The following is a 15,057-nucleotide window of genomic DNA, read 5'->3' as shown; positions in this document are numbered from 1 at the left end:
TATGATCCTTTTAATGAATTGTTGGCTTCAGTTTGCTGGGGTTTTTTTGTTTGTTTGTTTGTTTGTTTGTTTTGTCTTTTTGCCATTTCTTGGGCCGCTCCTTTGGCATATGGAGGTTCCCAGGCTAGGGGTCGAATCGGAGCTGTAGCCACCGGCCTACACCAGAGCCACAGCAACGCGGGACCCGAGCCGCGTTTGCAACCTACACCACAGCTCACGGCAATGCCGGATCGTTAACCCACTGAGCAAGGGCAGGGATCGAACCCGCGACCTCATGGTTCCTAGTCGGATTCGTTAACCACTGCACCATGATGGGAACTCCAGTTTGCTGGTATTTTGTTGAGGATTTTTGCATCTATGTTCATCAGTGATATTGGCCTTTTGTGTGTGTGTGGGGGGGGGGGGGGGGGTACCTTTGGTTTTGGTGTCTGGGTGATGGTGACCTCATAAAATGAGTTTGGGAGTGTTCCTTCCTCTGCAGTTTTTTGGGATAGTTTCAGAAGGGTAGGTATTAACTCGTCTTTAAATATTTGATAAAATTTACCTGTGAAGCCATCTGATCCTGGACTTTTGTTAGTTTTTTATCACAGTTTCAATTTCAGTACTTGTGATTGGTCCATTCATCTTTTCTATTCCTCCATGGTTCAGTCTTGGAAGATCATACCTTTCTAAGAATTTGTCCATTTCTTCGAGGTTTTCCATTTTATTGGCATATAGTTGCTTGTCATAGTCTCTTATGAGCCTTTGTATTTCTGTGTTGTCGGTTGCAACTTCTCCTTTTTCATTTCTAATTTTATGGATTTGAGCCTTTGCCCTTTTTTTTTCTGGTCGTGTGTGGCTAAGGGTTTATCAGCTTTTGGGTTTTTTTTTTTTTTTTTCCTTTTTTGGCTGCTCCATGGCATATAGAGTTCCTGGGCCAGGGATCAGATCTAAGCCCCAGTTGCAACCTATGCCACAGGTGCAGCAAGGCTGAATCTTTAACCCATTTTCCTGGGCCAGGGATCAAACCTAGTACTTCAGAGACACTGCTGATCCCATTGCACCACAGCAGGAACTCCAAGGGTTTATTACTTTTGTTGGGCTTTTCAAAGTACCAGCTTTTTTTTTTTTTTTTTGTCTTTTTGTCTTTTTGTCTTTTTGTTGTTGTTGTTGTTGTTGCTATTTCTTGGGCTGCACCCGAGGCATATGGAGGTTCCCAGGCCAGGGGTCTAATCGGAGCTGTAGCCACCGGCCTACGCCAGAGCCACAGCAACGCGGGATCCGAGCCGCGTCTGCAACCTACACCACAGCTCACGGCAACGCCGGATCATTAACCCACTGAGCAAGGGCAGGGACCGAACCCGCAACCTCATGGTTCCTAGTCGGATTCGTTAACCACTGCGCCACGACGGGAACTCCCAAAGTACCAGCTTTTGGTTTCACTGATCTTTTCTATTGTTTTCTTCATTTCTATTTCATTTTTTTTGGCTCTGATCTTGATGATTTCTTTCCTTCCACTACAGGCTTTGTTCTTCTTTCTTTGGTTGCTTTAGGTGTAAGATTAGGTTGTTTATTTGAGGTTTTTCTTCTCTCCTGAGGTAAGCTAGTATTGCTCTAAACTTCCCTCTTAGGACTGCTTTTGCTGCATCTCATAGATTTTGGATCATTGTGGTTTTTTGTTTGTTTGTTTGGTTTTTTTTGTCTTTTGTCTTTTTATTGCCGCATCCTTGGCATGTGGAGGTTCCCAAGCTAGAATCTAATCGGAGCTCTTGCTGCTGGCCTATGCCACAGACACAGCAACACCAGATCCGAGCCACGTCTGTGACCTACACCACAGCTCATGGCAACACTGGATCCTTAACCCACTGAGCAAGGCCAGGGATCGAACCCGCAACCTCATGGTTCCTCGTCAGATTCATTTCCGCTGCTCTAAGATGGGAACTCCTGGATCATGGTGTTTTCATTTGTCTCTAGGTGTTATTTGATTTGTCTTTGATTTCTCCAGTGATCCATTGGTTGTTTTGTAACATATTGTTTTGTCTCCACATGTTTGTGTTTTTCATAGTTTTTTTTTTTTTCTTATAGTTGATTTCTAGTTTTATCATGTTGTGCTCGGGAAGGATGCTTGATAGGATTTCAATTTTCCTAAGTTTACTGAGGCTTGATTTGTAGCCCAGAATGTGATCTATCCTGGAGAATGTACTGTGTTCACTTGAGAAGCATCTGTATTCTGCTGCTTTGGGATGCGGTGTTCTATAAATAGCAAGTCCATCTGGTCTAATGCATCATTAAGGCCTTTGTTTCCTTGTTGATTTTCTCTCTGGATGGTCTGTCCATTGCTGTTGAGTGCAGTATTAAAGTCCCCCAGTATTACTGTATTTTTTTCAGTTTCTCCTTTTATGGCTGTTAGCAGTTGTCTTATATTTTGAGGTGCTTCTGTGTTGGGTGCATGTATATTTGTAATGGTTATATCTTCTTGTTGAATGGATCCTTTAATCATTGTGTAATAACTCTGTATTTTAAAGTCTGTTTTGTCTAATAGGAGTATTGCTACTCTAGTTTTCTTTTGATTTCTGTTTCTATGGAATATCTTCTTCCATCCTCTCACTTGAAGTTTGTCTGTATCCCTAGAACTAAGTGGGTCTTTTGTGGGCAGCATATATATGGGTCTTGTTTTTGTATCCATTCAACCAGTCTGTGTCTTTTGGTTGGAGCCTTTAGTTCATTTACATTTGAGAGAATTACTGATATGTATGTTCTTAATGCCATTTTGTTAATTGTTGTGCATTTGTTTTTGTTGGTCTTTTTTCTTCCTTTCCTTTGTTCTCTTATGATTTGATGACTATCCTTAGTGTTGTGTTTTGATTATTTTTCCTTATTTTTGTGTGTATCTATTATAGATTTTTGGTTTGCAGTTACCATGAGGTTTTGATATAGGAATGTATATATATATATATTGATATAGGAACATATATATGTATGTGTGTGTGTTTTAAGTTGACAGTGTCTTAATTGCAAATGCATTTCCACTGCCCTGCATTTGTACTCTCCTCACGATTGATAGTTTGGTATCATACGTGTGTGTGGATGATTTCCTACCTTTACTGTATGTCTGCCTTTACCAGTGAGCCTTCTCATTCGTAACTTTCTTGTTGGTAGCTGTGGCCTCTTTTTTTTTTTTTTCCTCCTAGAGAAGTTACTTTGTTATTTCCTGCAAAACTGGTTTGGTGGTGCTTAATTCTCTTGGTTTTTGCTTGTCTGTAAAGCTTTTGATATCTCCTTCAAATCTTGCCAGGTAGAGTATTCTTGGTTGAAGTATATCTTACCCGTCTGGCTTACACAGCTTCTGCTGAAAAATCAGCTGATAACCTTATTGGGGTTCCCTTGTATGTTATTTGTTGCTTTTCGATATTTTATGTCTTTTTTTTTTTTTTTTTTTTTGCTTTTTAGGGCTGCCCCTGTGGCATATGGAAGTTCCCAGGCTAGGGGTCAAATTGAAGCTATAGCTACCAGCCTAGACCACAGCCACAGCAGTGCAGGATCCAAGCCATATCTGTGACCTACACCACAGCTTCACAGCAACACTGGATCCCCAACCCACTGAGCAAGGCCAGGGATCCAACCCACAGCCTCATGAATCCTACTTGGGTTCATTAACCACTGAACCATGACAGGAACTCCCATTCTTTTTTCTTTATTCTGTTCTGCGTCAATAATTTCCACCTCGCTTATTCACTTTTTTGCCTCCTGTATTCTGCTACTGGTTCCTCCTCATGAAATTTTTTCATTGCAATTATTGTATTGTTCACCTCTGCTTGTTTATTCTTTTTTTGTTTTTTTTAACAAGAATTGCAACATTCATTTCAGGTTCTCTCTTGGGTTTTTTGTTTTGTTTTGGATTTTTTTTTTCTTTCTTTTTTGCACACAGGCAGTATGTGGGAATTCCTGGGCCAAGGACTGAACCTATGCCACACAGCAGAAACCAGAGCCACAGCGGTGAGAATGCAGGAGCCTCAACCTGCTAGGCCATCAGAGAACTCCCTGCTTGTTTACTCTCTCTTTTTTTTTTTTTGCCTTTTCTGGGGCCGCACCCACGGCATATGGAGGTTCCCAGGCTAGGGGTCTAATTGGAGCTGTAGCTGCCGGCCTACACCACAGCCACAGCAATGTGGGATCCGAGCCGCATCTGCAACCTACACCACAGCCCATGGCAACGCCAGATCCTTCACCCACTGAGCAAGGCCAGGGATTGAACCTGCAACTTCATGGTTCCTAGTCAGATTTGTTAACCACTGAGCCATGACGGGAACTCCTTGTTTATTCTTTAAAGTCTTCTCTTTGTTAAACATTTCTTGTAATTTATTGATCTTTGCCTCCAGTTTTTTTTTTCCCCCCAAGATCTTGGATCATCTTTACTAGTATCATCCTAAAGTCTTTCACCCATAGATTGCTTATCTCCATTTCTTTTAGCGGTTTTCCTGGGGTTTTGTCCTCTTCCCTCATGTGGCTCATATTTCTCTGCCTTTTCCTTTTGTATAGCTTTATGTGTGCTCTCCTTTTTGCAGGCTACAAGGTTGGAGCCTCTCTTGCTTCTCGTGTCTGCCCCCATGTGAGTGAAGTTGGTACAGGGGTTGGTTGCAGGCTTCCTGATGGGACAGGCTGGTACCTGCCCACTAGTGGGTGGAACTGAGTCTGGTCCTTGTGCTGGGTAGGGCTTTGTCTCTGGGTGTGATTAGAGGTGGCTGGGTGCCTGGGAGGACTTTAGGCAGCCCGTTTGTTGGTGGATGGGGCTGTGTTCCCACCCTGTCTGTTGTTTGGCTTGGGGTTTCTCAGCCCTGATGGGTGGGGCCATATTTTTCCAAAAAATATGGCAGCTTCCAGGGGAGCTCACCCCAATGATTACTCCCTGGGACCCCCACCTCCAGTGTCCTGCCACAGTCGCCCCCTCTTTTCCCAGGAGACCCATCAAGGCTCGCAAGTAGGTCTGACCCAGATTCTTATGGAGTCCCTGCTCTGCCCTGGGACCCAGTGCACACAGAACCCCATGTTCGCCCTCCAGGAGTAGGGTCTCTGTTTGTCCCAGTCCTCTGGAGCTCCTGCGCCCAAGCCCTGCTGGTCTTCAGTGTCACATGTTCCGGGGCTCCTCCCAATACCAAACCCTCAGGCTGGGTCACCTGATGTGGGGTTCAGAACTGTCACTCCTGAAGGAGAGTCTCTGGAATATGATTACTTTCCAGTCTGCGGGCTGCCCACCCAGCGGGTATGGGGTTGCTTCTGTTGTGTAATTTCCGCCCCCCCCCCACTTGTTCTGGCTTCCTCTTTGTCTTTAGGTGTGGGATATCTTTTTTGGTAGCTTCCAATCTATTTTGTTTTTTCTTTGTCTTTTTTTGTTGTTGCTGTTGTTGTTTGTCTTTATAGGGCCGCACCTGCAGCGTATGAAGTTCCCAGGCTAGGGGTCAAAGCAGAGCTGCAGCTGCCAGCCTACACCACAGCCACATGGGATCCGAGCCACATCTGCGACCTACACCACAGCTCATGGCAACATCAGATCCTTAACCCACTGAGCGAGGCCAGGGGTCAAACCCGCATCCTCATGGATACTAGTCAGGTTCATTACCCCTGAGCCCCAACAGGAATTCCCTGTCTATTTTGTTGATGATTGCTCAGAGGCAGTTGTCATTTTGGTGTTTTCATGAGAGGAGGTGAGCTCGAGTCCCTCCAACCCACCATCTTGAGGCTTAAATCTATTTAGAAACATCACAGTAATTTTGCCGTGTGGTTATTTTGCTCCAGATCTCTCTCCTGAAGTAGGGGGTAGTTTAGATGCTCCTCTGTGGTCACAAGGAGCCAGCTCTAATTTCTTGTCAAAAGACATGTGCTGCCACTTGGAGCTGAAAAGGTGCCTCTAACAGCCCATGCATAGTGCAGGCACATCATACCAGCTGCCTCATCCGTGGGCACAGGGGTCAAGATAGAGTAAATTGTGCCCTTAGGCTTCGGTTTGAGGGCGGAAGTGTTTCATTCGCCGTTACTATTGCATTTTTAATATTTTGCAATCACAAGAGTCTCCCCCACTTCCTCCCCTTTTGACGTCAGGTCTGAGTTAAGCACCCGGGGGGGACTCTGGGACTCATCTTCCCAGTTGTTGACTCAGAGGCCACTGCATTGTGTCTCTAGGTCAGGATTGCACCCGAAGTTGTGGGAGAGACGGACTGCACTCTCCTCTGAACCCTCCTTTACAGTGTCTCTTCTTACTCATGTCTGTGGTAGTTTTCCATACATATTTTTTAAAGAAGAGGAGAGAGTTGAACTCTAGATGTTTTTATACTGAGGTTGAAGGGGTTTTTTGTTTTTAACTTCTGGTAACTTTATTTGTGAGTCTTTTTCCATGTTTAGTGTACAACTAAGACTGCTAGGAGTTCCCATCATGGTGCAGTGGAATCGAATCTGACAAGGAACCATGAGGTTGTGGGTTCGATCCCTGGCCTTGCTTAGTGGGCTAAGGATCTGGTGTTGCCGCGAGCTACGGTGCAGGTTGCAGACATGGCTTGAATCTGACGTTGCTGTGGCTGCGACGTAGGCCAGCAGCTGGAGCTCCAATTAGACCCCTAGCCTGGGAACCTCCATATGCCACGGGTACGGCTCTAGAAAGCAAAAAAAAAAAAAAAAGTGGAGCTCTTGCTGGGGTTCAGCGGGATTGGTGGCATCTTGAGAGCTGCTGTGACGTGGAGTTCAGTCCCCAGCTCAGCACAGTGAGTTAGGGATCCAGCATTGCCGAAGCTGTGGCTTAGGTCATGATGGTGGCTTTGATCAGATCTCGGGCCTGGGAGCTCCGTATGCCCTGAAGGAGCCAAAAAAAATGTCCCCCCCCAAAAAAGAGAGATTGCTAAAAATAAATAAAACTTTTAAAAATTCATTGTGATTGTCCTAATACAGGGATATCCCTTTTCATCTAAGTTTAAAATTTCTTTTGAACTAGCACACAGTTTGGAATTTAGCATGAAATTGTACCACTGAGACCACTGTTTATAGATCTTATCTTTCAGGAGAGACTCAGAAATCTAGTGATCTTACTCTGATGCGTTTCATTTATATATGAACTTCCTCTTTAATCTCATTTTGTTGTTTTAAAATCAACAACTGGGAGTTCCCGTTGTGGCTCAGTGGTTAGTGAATCTGACTAGGAACCATGAGGTTACGAGCTCGATCCCTGGGCTCGCTCAGTGGGTTAAGGATCCAGCATTGCCGTGAGCTGTGGTGTAGGTTGCAGACTTGGCTCAGATCTGGCGTGGCCGATGGCTACAGCTCTGATTGGACTCCTAGCCTGGGAACCCTCATATGCCGCAGGTGCGGTCCTGGAAAAGACAAAAATAAGTAAGTAAGTAAATAAACAAATAAATCAACTAAATAAATAGAGTACAGTGTAGCGTTCAGCAGGAATAGGCTAGGTCTATATGCATTATGGAAAATCAGCACAACGTAGTGCTGAGAAAACAGACTATTGCACAAGGTGTAGAGTGACTTATGTTTCAAAAACTAGGGCCTGTTTGTATAAATGCACAGAAAAAGAGCTGGAGAAATGTATTACCTGTGTGGAGATTTTTTTCTTTCTTTTTTTTTTTTTTTTTAGGGCTGCACCTGTGGCATATGGAAGATCCCCGGACCTAGGGGTCAGTTCGGAGCTGCAGCTCCCAGCCTACGCCACAGCCACGGCAACACCGCTCCTAACCCACTGAGCAAGGCCAGGGATCGAACCCAGATCCTCATGGACACTATGTCAGGTTCTTAACCCTCTGAGCCACCATGGGAACTCCTACTTATGTGTGTTAAACAAAGTAAAAATAAGTAAAACTTAACAGATTTTTTTCTGATAAGACAGTGGATGTCCTGGGAGTTGTGGCGCAGTGGGTTAAGGATCCATCGTCGTCATTGCTGTGGCTCAGCTCACTGCTATGCTGCAGGTTTGATCCCTGGCCCAGGAACTTCCACATGCCATGAGTTTGGGAAAAAAAAAAAAAGTTGATGTCCCCAAATCACCACTAAGTAATTAGTCTTATGTATAGACATAGAAACCAAATCAGCAGATAAGAAAGTGCAGGTTCTGGAGTTCCCACTGTGGTGCAACAGGATCAGTGGCATCTCTGGAGCATGGAGTCGCAGGTTCCATCCCTGGCCTGGCACCGTGGGTCAGGGATCCGGCCTTGCTGCAGCTGTGGTGTAGGTCGCACCTGTGGCTCGGATCTGATCCTTGGTCTGGGAGCTCCGTACACTGCCGGGCAGCCAGAGAGGAGGGCAAGGGTTCTGTTACTCTTGCCGTCTTAGGCTCCCAGTTATTTTGTGGCTCTTCACTCTTTTATTTCCTTTTGGAAATGCAGAAAATTACCGAAGACATGGATTGCTTTCTACAAGAACTGAGGCAGAAGATCAAAATTGGCGTCGTGGGCGGGTCGGACTTTGAGAAAGTACAAGAGCAACTGGGAAACGACGGTAAACTCCACATTGCTCATTACGTTCTGGTAAAAGATTAGCTTCTTCTGAGGCTGCTGGGACCTAGAGCCACGTAGTATCAGAGGCAGCCCCTCGCCATCATCCTCAAGGTGTCCTGCTTTCTCGTTTGGAGAAATATATTCTCTGCCTTTTTTTGTTCCTGTTTTTAATCCTATAGATTAATTTCTGGAGTTGCTAGTGGAGCGGTTGGTACTCAGGTACCCGGATAAATGCACCTAGAAAGATGTGTGTTTCTCTGCCCGGAAAACATCTTGCCAATCCCTATTCACCACCCGTCGAGCCTCCTGCCTCCTTCCCACCCAGGTGTTGAGGTGTCAGCTCTGGGTCTTCACGCCCCCCCCCCCAACCCCGTTGCCCGACCTCAGTCTCCCAGGAGGTCCTTAGTCTTGAGTCACCTGGGCTCCTTCCCTGCCTAGTGAACCGGCATCTCTAGCCCAGGACCCCAGGAAGCTGGAGGTTCTTATTTGCCCTTCACTGGAGATTCTGACTCAGTAGGGCTGCAAGGCCTTGGAATTGTACTTCAGCAGCTACTTTCAAGAGATTCTGATGTACAAGCCTGCTGGCGTAGCACTCTCTGATGACTGCAAACTGGTTAGAAGACGTGGACTGTGGATTATTCATCTCCACGGTGCCTGGCCTTTAAGAAATAGTGGGTAAAAGGAGTTATCTTGTGGCACAGCGGGCTAAGGGGCCAGCATTGTCACTGCAGCAGCTTGGGTCCAGTCCCTGGCCCAGGAATTTCCACAGGCCTTGGGCGTGACCAAAAATTTTAAAAGAAATAGTGGGTGATAGTCGATCCTGGCAACATATCTAGCAGATTAACTTTCTTTAGAAATAGATCCAAGAAAGGATCAAGATAGCAGAGGAGTAAGACATCATGCTCACCTTCTCCCACAAACACATCAAACAAAACCACATCTCCATTCAGAACAGTTCACACGGAACGACTCCTGAGAGCTGGCATGAGAAGTTAAACCTCCAAAAAAGGGCAGGAAACCCTCCACCTAACTGGGTAGAAAAAAAGAAAAATAGATTAAGTGCCTTTAAAAAAAATAGTGGGTGGAGAGATAGGTTGTTCATTCTGTGGGGGCCTTAATTATTTGGGGCCAGACCACCCCCTGTCATCGGGGGCTGTGCTGTGCATGGTAGGGTGTTTAGCAGCATGCTTGGCCTCTACTCACTTGATGCCAGTAGAGCCCCCAGACCCATGGTGACAACCAAAAATATCTCCAGACACTGCCAGGTGTCCTCCAGGGATCACAGTCCCCGCCAGTGAGAACCACCGCTCTAGATGTGCTGTCTTGCAGTCCACTTGCGTAGGGTGTGTGTTTTGGATCAGTTACCAAAAGAGTCATCTGCAGAGTCCCTTTCAAACTCTGTTTCATTCACGTGTAGTTTTCCCTGGAGGTGCTCTGCAGAAACACTGTGAGCAACAGCATGGAGCACCTTAAGCCCTGGAAATTCTGTTGCCTGCTCCTGATCACCTTTTCTGCCTCTGGTCCTATACTGCACCACAGACTCAGGCTTTGTCAGAGTAGGCCAGGGTCTCACATCTCAGTGAGTATGAGTCAAAGCCTCAGAATCAAGACAGTCGCAAGCCAGAAGAAAGTGTCACCCGCACCCCCGCCCGTGTCGGAATCTCGGAATCACCCGGAGAGCTCATTACAATACAGATGCGGGGGCCTCACCCAACAGACAGTGCCGCCTTTTAACAAGGGCCTGAAGTTTGAGACTCGGTTAAGATTTATGTCGGTGGTCTCCAAATCTGAATGCATGTAAAAAAAACAACCTCATTGCTCATCTGGCCCTACAGATTCTGATTTGGAAACCTCGAGGACTCCCTGCTGTGGTGCAGTGGGTTGAGGATCCAGTGGTTCCGCGATGCAGCTTGGATTCGGTCCCTGGCCTGGGAACCTCCATATGCTGCAGGCGTGGCCAAAAATTTTAAAAAGGAAGGAAGAAAGCTTGAGAGCAGAATCTGGAATTGTGCTGCACACAGCTGCCCTGCTGAGGCACATTCTTAGTGGGTTGGGAGCCGTCACTGGGAGCCCATTTTCCTTTCTAGATGAGCTGCAGGGGGAGGGGACCCAGCACCGACTGTCCAGTCTGCAGCCTCGTTGTCACCTCTGTTCCTTTCTTTCTTTATTTTCAGCCACGGCATGTGGAAGTGTCTGGGCCAGGGCTTAGATCCTCATCACAGCAGTGACACCACCAGATCCTTAAGTGCTAGGCCACTAGGGAACTCCCTCATCTTTTAAATTTATGTTAGAGAATCCCCCCTCCCTTTTTTTCTTTTCCGGCTGCACCCACCCTTATGCAAGTTCCCAGGCCAGCGATCAGATCCCAGCTGCCTATGCCACCTATGCCCCACTGGCTCCTTAACCCTGTGCACCGGGCCAGGCTGGGCATCAAACCCACAATGCCACAGAGACAAGCCAGATCCTTAACCCACTGCGCCCCAGCGGGGGCTCTTTAAAGAGCCCTCTTAAAAGAAGTTTTTAAGGAGCTTTTTTTCCACTCTCCCAGTCAGTTTGGATGAGAGAGCCTCTCATAGTCCTTTCTGGAGGTGAGCAGTTTTATTGGCGATGAGTGTTAAGAAATAGAAACACAGGATTCTGTGCGTTGTGTTCTCAATATTCTTTGCTTTGCAGTGGTTGAAAAATACGATTACGTGTTTCCAGAAAATGGCTTGGTAGCATACAAAGATGGGAAACTCGTGTCTAAACAGGTAAGTTCTCCACCTCCCAGCTGCTCCGTGCTGCTTGCGAAGTGTCTTCTACGAAGGTCTTTGACACTGACTGCCCCAGGGCGGCCTGTGTGGGAGCTGAGTGGCCACGAGTCTGCACCTCTGCATTTTGGATGCTGGGCCATGTGACTGTTACACCTTCCACATTGGAACTCAATGTGTATAGTTGTTCTTAAGGATCGGCAATCTCATCCTTCCAGCAGGCAGCAGGGACTTGGGCGGGCGGCCTTGCCACGGGCATCTTTACCGTTAAGATCGTTCCATTTGGACATGAGAGGAGGCCAGAGTGGGACAAACACATTTCCTCTCCGTGTCTGTGGATGTTTTAATTGAATAAAAGCAGCGGCGATAAACTCTTGCGGGCTTCCAGGAAGCACTTGAGAGGTGATGGATACAAAAATCTTGATAACGAAGCGGAAGATGCTTTTGACTAAAGCCCTTCCTGGTTCGCCTAAGGTCTTCAGCGGAGAGAAGGAGCAGGGCAGGAGGCCGTGTCCTGTCCGCGCGGGTGGCCCGGCCCGGAGACCCGCCACCCCGTCGCGGCTGAGGACCTGGGTTTGCTGTAGAGGCATTTTGAAGATGCCTCCCACCATGTGTCAAGTAACTGCCGTGTTTTCTTTATCTAGAATATTCAAGGTCACCTGGGTGAGGCCCTGATTCAAGATTTAATCAACTACTGTCTGAGCTACATTGCGAAAATTAAGCTCCCGAAGAAGAGGTAGGTTTGCTTTTTTTTTTTTTTTTTGTCATTTTGCCATTTCTTGGGCTGCTCTCACAGCATATGGAGATTCCCAGGCTAGGGGTCTAATCGGAGCTGTAGCCACCGGCCTACGCCAGAGCCACAGCAACGCAGGATCCGAGCCTTGTCTGCAACCTACACCACAGCTCACATCAACACCAGATCCTTAACCCACTGAGCAAGGCCAGGGATCGAACCCACAACCTCATGGTTCCTAGTTGGATTCGTTAACCACTGCGCCATGACGGGAACTCCGAGGTAGGTTTGCTTTTTAGCGAATAGCCACCATGGGGGCGCAGCATGACGTCAGGTGGTAGTTGGGGCTCATTTAACCCAAAGCCCAGCGCTTAGTAAGGGACCACTGGAAACCTTCTGGAAAGGCCACAGCAGACAGTGACTGTAAATGACGGCACGTCCACATGATGGAAATTGAAAACTATATGCTTTTGGAGGCTGTTGGTGAAGGCAGATGCTTGTGAAACAGCAGTGTGGAAGGACAGCGTCAGCCCCAGGTCGGCAGCTCTAAACTGCAGACCCCCAGGCCACAGCCCACACAAAACCTTGTTTGGTTGGGGCCTGATACTCAGTAAAACCTGAATTACGTGCTGCCATTTTTTTTTTTTCTTTTGTTGTTTAAGGGCCTCACACGCAGCATATGGAGGTTCCCAGGCTGGGGGTCGAATTGGAGTTGTGGTCACCAGCCTACACCACAGCCACAGCAACGCCGGATCCGAGCCACGCCTGCGACCTACACCACAGCTCACGGCAGCATGGGATTCTTAACCCACTGAGCGAGGCTGGGAATCAAACCTGTGTCCTCATGGATGCCGGTCAGATTCATTTCCACTGATCCACGATGGGAACTCCCCATGTGCTGTCATGTCACTGTCTGATTTCACACTTTAAAATATCTGGATTTCTGGCTTCTGTTGTGTCTGAAGATGGGGCAGCTTGATGCCCACCCGGCTCCCAAGTGGCAGCAGCTAGCTGGGCAGCGCTGCCCCCCACCCACACCCATCAGCCTTTCACAGGCCACCAGTTTCATTTTTTCTGGCCTCTAGGCTTTTGATTGAGGCACCTGCCTCTTGCTCTGAATATTGTCACCTCAATTCCCATTCTTAAATAATAACATAACGTGCACACAGGCCTTGAAAAGATTGACAGGAAACAGGCCAGCAGTGGACCAGCACACTAGCAGTGGCTGCTTCTTGGTGATGAGGTTGCAGGTGCTTTTTCTCTGAAATACTTTACAATTCCGTGTCCGTTTCTGTACTTAATATGCTCTGTTAATATGTTAACACCTTAAGAGTGAGGAGGAGAAACATTTTTAAATGGCGATTGAGGATTCCTACTGTGGCGCAGCAGCGTAGGCAGTGTCTCTGCAGCGCTGGGATGCAGGTTCCATACCCAGCCTGGCACGGTCGGGTTGGGGGAGCATACATTGCCATAGCTCTGGCGTGGGTCACAACTACAGCTTGGATCTGATCCCTGGCCCAGGAACTCTGTTGCAGCCAAAAAAGAAGAAGAAAAAAAAAAAAAAGTGATTGAATTTCAGGATATGCTGCGGTTTTGAGATTTCCTGAAATAAGTGCACCCCTGCCCAGTACCTCCTCTCATAGGTCAAGGGCCTCCCTTTTCTCCTTCTTTTTCTTTTTCTTTCTTGCCAAGCCCACAGCATACAGAAGTTTCCGGGTCAGGGATGGAACCTACACCACAACAGTGATCCAAGCCTCAATGGTGGCAGCACCAGGTCCTTAACCCACTGTGCCACCAGGGAACTCCAAGGGCCACCCTTTTCAAGTCTGTCCCAGGAAAGGGCATGGATGAGACAGGCAGGACCCAGAGCTGGTCTTTGTGGCAGCTGGGAGGTGGCACGTGAGGGCTCGTTATCCTCTGCTGTTTGCTTTCCTGTGTGTTGGAAATTCTCTGTTGTGGAAAATGAAGTGTGGAGTGTATCCCAGGTCGGTGTGGTCTTTGCCTTGGCCTCAGCACTCAGGGAGAACGGGTGAGGTGCCCGCTGTCCTCAAAGAGGGCGCCATCTGGTGAGAGGGGCTGGCGTGCAGCACCGTATCTCTGTGCCCTGAGCTCCCGGTGCCTTCCAGAGGCAGAGCAGAGGGCCTGCTCCTTCAGCACCTGCCCATGGTTCCCGTGGGGCCAGCTCTGTGCCCCCGCAGGTCAGGCAGGTGAAGAGAGTCCACATCTCCAGGGAGGAGGGGGATGCTTGATGAGCGGCCCTAATCCTGGCTCTCGCGAACGGAATTCTTTCTGCTGCGCCTCCCGCTCCCTCCCTGCCTTGGGAGTGACCTCTTTTGCTGACAGTGGAGCACCCGCAGCCCTAGGATCACCCCCGAGAATGCTCTCCCGTGGGAGGGTCGGGCCGGTGTGCGCCGGGTCCAGGACACCCGGGACGGGGGGTTGACGGAGCGTCTCGGCACTTGTCTGTCCTGCACGCCGACACCGCAGGGGAGGGATCGGGATCGGTGACGGGGATTTCGCTGGTCTTACTTGACTTGCTGAGTAGTAATTCCTTCCTGGTTTACAAAGTACTTTTACATAAACCGGTGCGTTGGATGTTCAGGAGCCCCTTCAGAGGGGTAGAGCGAGGGCCGCGAGCCCCTCTTCGAGGCTTCGGGAGGGTCACCTCATAAGCGGTGGCCTTGGAGCCTTGTCCTCAGCAAACAAGCCCCGACCCCCCAGCCTGGCCTGTGTCCTTGAAGTGCTATTTCTGAGGCTCATCTCTGGTCCTCAGCACCATTTCCTGTGTCACTTTGCTTGGTGAAAATCAGCATTTCACTAGGTCACTGGCTGCCACACAGCCCAGCCGTATTTTCAGATTTCTCAGGGAACTTGAAACTCTGGTCGTTGTTTCTGTAGCTCTTTGTTGTTATGCCCTCCAACAGAAATAGAATGTGAGCCCTATTAAGTTTCTGTGGCCGTGTTTTTTAAAAAAGGTTGAAAGGAACAAGTGAAATTAATTTTATTTTCTTTTTACGGCCACACCTGCAGCATATGAAAGTTCCCAGACGAGGAATTGAATCAGAGCTGCAGCTGCAACTTGTGCTGCAGCTTGCGGCAACGCCAGATC

The 15,057-nt window shown here is 47.9% G+C and overlaps 1 protein-coding gene across 4 annotated transcripts in view; it reads left to right on the top strand.

The window, feature by feature from the left end:
- The window catches only part of PMM2 (phosphomannomutase 2), a 51,789-nt gene that overhangs the window by 22,991 nt on the left and 13,741 nt on the right, over window positions 1–15,057 (top strand). For all 4 annotated transcript variants that reach the window (XR_014840843.1, XM_085017634.1, XM_021086654.2 and 1 more), the window contains 3 exons: window positions 8,355–8,466; window positions 11,139–11,215; window positions 11,860–11,951. Coding sequence is in view for 3 of the 4 variants with exons in the window: in XM_021086654.2 (XP_020942313.1) it covers window positions 8,355–8,466; window positions 11,139–11,215; window positions 11,860–11,951 (281 nt within the window). In the remaining variant the exon portion in view is untranslated. The remainder of the gene's footprint in view (window positions 1–8,354; window positions 8,467–11,138; window positions 11,216–11,859; window positions 11,952–15,057) is intronic.

The sequence above is a fragment of the Sus scrofa genome, chromosome 3 (genome assembly GCF_054392235.1).
Source record: "Sus scrofa isolate SSC_HxYL_T2T_F1_AM1 chromosome 3, Sscrofa_HxYL_maternal_Yorkshire_Landrace_v2.0, whole genome shotgun sequence".
Taxonomy (NCBI): domain Eukaryota; kingdom Metazoa; phylum Chordata; class Mammalia; order Artiodactyla; family Suidae; genus Sus; species Sus scrofa.
The sequence above is the reverse complement of the archived record's forward strand: the minus strand, read 5'-3'. Positions and strand labels throughout refer to the sequence as shown.